The sequence below is a fragment of the Hibiscus syriacus genome, unplaced genomic scaffold (assembly GCF_006381635.1).
Source record: "Hibiscus syriacus cultivar Baekdansim isolate YM2019G1 unplaced genomic scaffold, ASM638163v2 tig00112231_pilon, whole genome shotgun sequence".
Classification (NCBI taxonomy): Eukaryota; Viridiplantae; Streptophyta; class Magnoliopsida; order Malvales; family Malvaceae; genus Hibiscus; species Hibiscus syriacus.
Window position 1 is genome coordinate 3281440 of NW_024063276.1, and position 7229 is coordinate 3288668.

At 32.3% G+C, this 7229-nt stretch overlaps 1 protein-coding gene across 1 annotated transcript; it reads right to left on the reverse strand.

Annotated features, from left to right (window-relative positions):
• Nucleotides 1–3772: 3772 nt before the first annotated feature.
• LOC120176282 (immediate early response 3-interacting protein 1-like) lies at nt 3773–5701 on the reverse strand. The gene is made up of 2 exons (XM_039182731.1): nt 5561–5701; nt 3773–5026 (listed from the first exon to the last, which is right to left on the reverse strand). Exon 2 carries the CDS (start codon nt 5021–5023, stop codon nt 4790–4792), a length of 234 nt encoding a protein of 77 aa, XP_039038662.1. The 5' UTR covers nt 5024–5026; nt 5561–5701; the 3' UTR covers nt 3773–4789.
• Nucleotides 5702–7229: the final 1528 nt, after the last annotated feature.

Sequence of the window (7229 nt, forward strand, 5' to 3'; positions counted from 1 at the left end):
CCCACTCCTTGTGTGTGTTCATGCCTCGCACCCTAGTTATCCCCTGAAGTGTGTCGCGCACTAAAAATGCCCCAATAGGGCAACTAAGGTAACCTGGGTATACTTTAACATAGCTGGACTCACCTAAGTGAATTCAACGTCATACTAGTTGCTATCTCGCTCGTTCTCTCATCTAGAACTCTATATGAAGGCTTACTTATTAACTGTGGAATTAGCTAGCCTGATATCTAGCTCAGGTTCATTTCTGAGTAGTGGTACTCTGTTCGACCTTATCATACTTCTCTTCAAAACTTCTTGAACTGAAAAATAGGACTTATTCTTCCTGTGTTCACTGATATACTCGAAGTTCATGCTTTTTGCTACCACTGAATCTGACATGTTCAACGTCCCGCTTATCAGATATCTCCTATAACAATATTCGGTCCCATCTATCCATATACGTCCTCGATTGAAGATACTTCAGTGTATTATGCTTAATATGGTTACTCTTGATGTAACCTACTCCTATGAGTGTTTCTAGGTATGCTTGGTCATTTATGTTCCTCAAGGGCTAAGTCTTACTATTATGGATTGTATTTTGCTTATTGGCCTTAAACGGGTCAAATCTAACCATTCAGAGTTAGTAGATCGATACTCTAGGGTCAAGTATCGATACCCCTATGAGTATCGGTACCAAAAATGCATTTTGTTGCAAAAATGGGGCCTCGATATCGATACTGTCACCCTGAATATCAATATTGCAAGGGCAATGTCGATACTCCCCTTGGTAATATTGATAGTCCCAACCCAAATACCTAAGTTTTGCCCCAATTCATCTAGTATCAATATTGTTCATCCCATTATTGATACTTAGACCCTAAAATAGTTATTTTAGACTAAAAATACTCAAAAATCATCCTAAAGGCCATAGTTTGATTCTAAATCATGCACTGAAGTTTTAAAGAGTTAATTAGGGTTCTTAGGTGTCATAAAACACATTAATAACACCTAAAACATCTTTTAGTCTTGAAATCAAATTTAAACCCTATTATGCTCAACTACAAAAATCTTAGCAAATACTTGAAACTTATGAAAGCTTAATACTCCAAAGGATTAGAAATACACTACCTTGATACTAGGATTGAGAAATGAAGCTCCTTTAGCTATCAAGCATTTTCCTTTTTAACTTGGTTTATTTTCCAACCTTTTTCCCCAAACCAAAAATAAAGATAATGATTCTTAGCATGAGATTGAAATGAGGAGGATTATGGATGAATTTTGAAGCTCAGATGAGTATGGAAGAACCCCAAACATGTACATTAAATTATCCCTAGCTATGGAGGAAGAAGAAATGAGAAATAAAGAATAAGAGATGGGAACCCACGTCTAAAACACACTTAAAAGCCAAAAATATCATCTTCTTTCTTTTAATGGTCTAATTACACTTTTAGTCTTCCGTATTTGGCTTCATATTTAAAAAAAATCCCTTTTTATGGCTAATTGGGCCCAAATCCATACCCAATTAAGTCCAACGAATTTACTTATGATTTTCACGAGGTCCGCTTACCTCTCGGGTAAACCTGAAACTACCAGCCCGAAATTTAGGGTGTTACAAGGCTCCTCTTTTAGTCTTAACGGATCATTTGAAAAGTCTATCAAGTTTTCTTTCAAGAAGTCTTTCTTTTTCTTCTTCCTTGTCTACTGGTGGATCTGAAATCAGAAGAATCAAATTCGTGAAGGAATTCATTACCATTATTGACAAATCCATGGCCATGGTGATTTAAAGGTTTTCTGTACAATTCACGCCAACCTCATTCTCTTTGAATGCAAAAAAAAAGTGGGTTTAAACTAAGGTTCAACTTCAATTAGAATGTAGGGATGAAATAGAAACATAATTCAAAGAAGAAGATGATAGCGATAGAGAATGAGAAGGTGGATTGAAACCCAAGTAGAAGAAAAGCAAGAAACAACAAAAGTGTGGAGATGAAATAGAGATATTGGTCAAAATAATAGTCAATGCCAAATCAGTTGTTAAAGCGCCACATCACCTTTATGTCACCCACAGTAATGACAATTAACGACGAGTGGTCGATTTGTTACAAATCGATAATGTTAGTAACCAATTTGTTACTTTTGAAACTTTATTAGGGAAAATGAAAACTTACTCAAACATTAGTGACCATTGATGTAGTTTACCCTTTCAATTATTTGTAGTAAAATAGTATCCTTTGCAAAAACCTCTTTTTAATAGATCCTTTACAAAACCGTGTAATCTACAATGTTTCAATTTTTTAAAATGTCAATAAAATATTTTAATTTAAAAAATATTTCAATAATAAAAATTTACACTGATTCAAGAGAGGATATTTTAAAGAGTTAATTGCATCACAGGTTCTTAACGTGTGACCCTCATTTTAAATTAGTCTCTAAATTTTTAAATATTTCAATTTTATTCCTAAATTATAAGTATTATTCTAAATTAAACCTTAAACTTTTGAACATTTCAATTTCACCCCCCAATTATGACATTCATTCTAAATTAGTTCCCAAACTTTTTGAGCATTCCAATTTTATCCCAAACTATACATATATACTAATAACATTCATTGTTAATAAAATTGTTAAGCTCAGTTATATTTTTATATGTTTGAAAAAAAAAATTTAGGTTAAATTATGGTTGAAACTAATTCCATATTTGGATGAATTTGGAGACAAATATGGAATATTCAAAAGTTTGAGAATCAATTTAGAAAGAGGGTCATAGTTTTGGGATAAAATTAAAATATTCAAAAGTTTAAGGACTAATTTAGAATAAGAGTCATAATTTAAGGTGAAATTAGAATACTCAAAAGTTTAAGGGACAATTTAAAATGAGAATCATAGTTTAGAGATATATGATACAATTACCTCTATTTTAAATTTAAATTCATAACTTCCAAAGTTTGAGACAACATATAAAAGTGCTATAATTTGATGGGTAATAACTCTTGAATCTAATTCTTTTACACTACTTTTAAGGGCATATTTCAAAAATACCTTTTTTAAAAAGAATTTTTGAAATGATTGTACAAGTGATTGCACCAACCCAACTCAAAATGATCGATCAAACTCTATTATTTTCAAAACACACGCATTTTCAAAGAATATTGATCGAGGTTAAAACAGTTCCAACAAAATTGATCTCGCCTCGTGACTCAAAACTGAAAAGAAATATGAAAAGTAAATGGTGACCAGTTATTTTGTCAAATTTTTAAAATGAATTTGTTGTCACAATATTAAATCAAAGAATCCATCACGCGTTAAATATTTTGGTTTTGGACCTTATTTGAATTAGTGGAGAGCACGAGCAATGGGTCGGGCAAGGTTATTTTTTTGGGTAATTCTACTTTACAATCTAATTTAACACAATTTACAACTTAAAATGTTATCATATTCAAACTAAAAAGTTAAACAAATTTATAACATTTTCGATTACAACTAAAAGGTTACATTATAGGAGGTTTAGGGTTTGCAACTAAAAATATTATGAAGGTAACATTTTCGGTTTCAACCTAAAATGTTACACTGTCCAACCTAAAAAGTTACACTCTTCATAGGATTTTCGGTTGCAATCATTTTTTTTGCCGCATTTTAGCGTTCTGTTAACAAGTATTTTAGAATTTCCGTGAAATTTCGCCTGTCCGGCTTTCAACAAGACCTTCGGAAAGTTTGCCTTTGATTCAACTTGGATTCTTGTATCCAAATGCAAAATGAGAAAACTCCACTTGAAATCATGTTTTGAAGCACCAAGTGGTGCCAACATAATAGAAATTCCAGCCACAGTAAATTGTATATTTCAAAATGACAGTGCAAAGTCTCCAAATAATCAAATGCTAGACCTATCCCAGTTATCACAATTCCAGGCAACAAAATCCCATCACAAAACCTCAAATTCGAATTTAAAAATGAGGAAAAAAAACTTATAAGAAAAAACAGATATATCAACCAACTTTTGAAATAGAGCAAAACAGATATATCACCTAATTTTTTATCTGACTGCCTGTCCTTCACAAACTTCTGCAAATAATGAACGGATGGAATCACATTCTACAAATATCGGGAACGGCTACAACAATTAAATTCATAGCAAGATGAACATGTCTAGCATTCCTCAAAAAGGTGAAATCTATGGCATGCTTAAGATCAGAAAGGGAAGAGAATAATTCACAATTGAATGAAAAAAAAACAATCAAATATGAAGCAACAGAAAAGCACGAAGATAACTTATACAAAACAAAAGAATGAAAAGCATGAAGATACAAATATAGTTATCCCCACCATAAGCCGCTTCTCTCTGTATGATAGATAGCCAATTCGAATGATCGATGTAATTACTTAATTTATATGTCCATAAAATGAACTCAATTTATTAGAACAGGAAAAAGGTTTGAAAGGCAGGATCTGCCATTCCTGCTCTGGCCTGCTACATTTTGATCATGTAATACAGATAGAACTTGCATTGCTAAAATCTTATTTGAATTTCCCACATTAATATGATAAATTAATCTACGACTTAACTTTCACTATTAACCAATTAAAAGCTTGAGAGATTATTAACAAGGTGCTTCTGTTTCATCCTCACCTAACAATGGCCCTGTTTTATATCCAAGTCAAATTGTGCAAAATCAGAAAACAAAACTGACAAAAATGGGTATCCCCCACTAATAAGCATGCTCTTGCTACAAAGAAACATGGGGGCTAAGGTAGAGACCCCAATACAAGATTCAACCAAGCATCAATCATAGACATAAGCATCTTACCTAGAACATCATCAACCAGAAACTAGCTTAACAAAGATGCAGATTGCATTAAGTAGTATGAGAGGAACTCTCATGTATTGAGTGGCGTAAATGAGACCAATAAGCTGCCCTTTAAATGACTTTGTCCGCCCCGCAGAGAATTCCGAGAAACTCCATCCTCTCGGAGCAAGAAAACGATCCTCATTTAATATTGCCAAAGCATTTGCAAGAAGCAAAAACCCTTCCAATATAGTCCACAAACCCATTTTCTGTATAAACAAAGAGTTTCTATCAATCTTCAGACAACTCAACTTCAAAACATTCCATATATAGGCCAAGCAATGAAGATCATGAAAAACAGAAACAACAAAGATTCTTTAAACACTCAGCAAGCATAACCATCACAGAGTCTTCAGCTTCAGCAAGAGTAAATTTCTAAATGCAAACTAAACATCAATGAAAATTGGTTTATTTTCATTTCTACAGTAACAACAAGAGGATTTAGTAAAACCCCATATTAGACATGCAAAGAGGGTAAACTCGGAAAAGCATATCAAAGGGATTCAGATTAGGACTAAAAGTTCAAACCTATTAAACATACCAAAGCTCTTTTGGAATTAAAGTGATTAGATCCAGGGTTTTTATCTAAACATGAAAAACAAAAAAAATTATAAACGACTTCAAATATATGAAATTTGAAAGGAGGAAACAGATCATGAGTAGAAACACAATGAACAAGAAATTGCGGAATGAAAGAGATTAAAGGGAAAATTGAAGGAGGAAAAAAAACAATGAAAAGTTACCTGAAAAGGTTAGGAAGATATGGGCGCTGCAGATTGCGAGTGCCTGGCTCTTCTCCTTCGCCACTGTAAATAGATTCGAAACTTAGAAAAGGAGAAAACCGTAAACAAATTCGAGTATACAAATGGGTCGGTTCAGATCGAACAATGGGATGAAGGGTATTAGAAAAATGGCTTATATGCAAAAGGACTTGTTTATCTTGGTCTGTACCATATTTAAATTAATGGGTAAATTATTACGTTCCTCACTCTACTTTACTTTCTCACCTATTTTTCTCACCGAACTTTCAATTTTTCTAATTTGCTCACTAAAATTTACAAATTGAATCATTTTGCTCACTACCTCGTTTTCTCTCTAACATGGTATTTTTTATTATTATTTAATATAAAATAATTAAAAATATAAAATAAAAACATAATGTGGTTGGATGTCATCGCCAACCACTGTTGACTGCCGTATATGGTGGTTGTTTGGTCTCAAAATAGGATGGGTTGCTTCACCCGACATCGTGAGTTTAAATCTGACAACTATTTTATCAAAAGTTTCTCCGAAGTCCACGAATTTGAGATTGCAAGTGAGAAAACTGAAACATTTCAGTCCGAATTCACAGGTTTTGGGACCTTTTCCGCTGAAACAAACACCATATACGTGCTAAGGGTGTCCCATTTTAGGACCGAACGACTACTATCTACGGTGATCGACGGTGGCCAGAATGAAAACGACATGCTGGTCGGCGGAGAGAAAATGGAGAAGAGAAGGGAAAAAGGTAAATTACACCATGAGTCATTAAGAAAAAGGGTAAGTTACACCATGAGCCATTAAACTTTACCCTATATCATATTTTACTCACTAAAACGACATCTTTTTAGAATATATTTGAGTTTTTCAAAACAACATCGTTTTGATTCTTGTGCCACATCATAATGTCGTTAAAAGGTTAACGGTAGAGTGAGCAAAATTATTCAATATGTAAAGTTCAGTGAGCAAATTAGAAAAATCGAAAGTTCGGTGAGCAAAATAGAAGAGAGAGTAAAGTAGAGTGAGGAACCGTTAATTAACCCTTATTATTATTTTGTATATAAAGAATTATATATATATATAAGTTTAATCATTGTATTATAATCACAAACAAAGTCGTCACTCTGTGATAAAGTAATTGTTATAATTATTTGAAGACTCAGGTTCGAGTACGAGGCTTGGAGTGTGAACTTTCAAGAATTATATTTGAACAAATAATGTCTTGTACATACTCCAAATTAATTAAAAATTATTGTATTATAAATTTTATGCATTATTTTACCTTTTTGTTTTTTAATTAAAAGTCATGTAATTCAATATTACATTGTCACACGTAAATATAATTTAAAATGTAAAAAGTTAATAAAATAAAATATGAAAAATTTTGAATTTATTATTTTTGAAAAGTTAAAATTTATTATTGGAAACTGTTTTTAACTATAATTATGTTTAATTTCTTTATGAACAATTAAAGGGTAAACAACACCAATAGTTACTACTGTTTTATTAAGTTTTCGTTTTCTCCACTAAAGTTTCAAAAATAACAAATTGGTTACTAACGTTATCATTTGTAACAAAATGATCCTTTACCCCTAAGCTATTGCTAAAACATCAAATAAATGCTTAAACAATGACTTTGACCTAATTCAACCA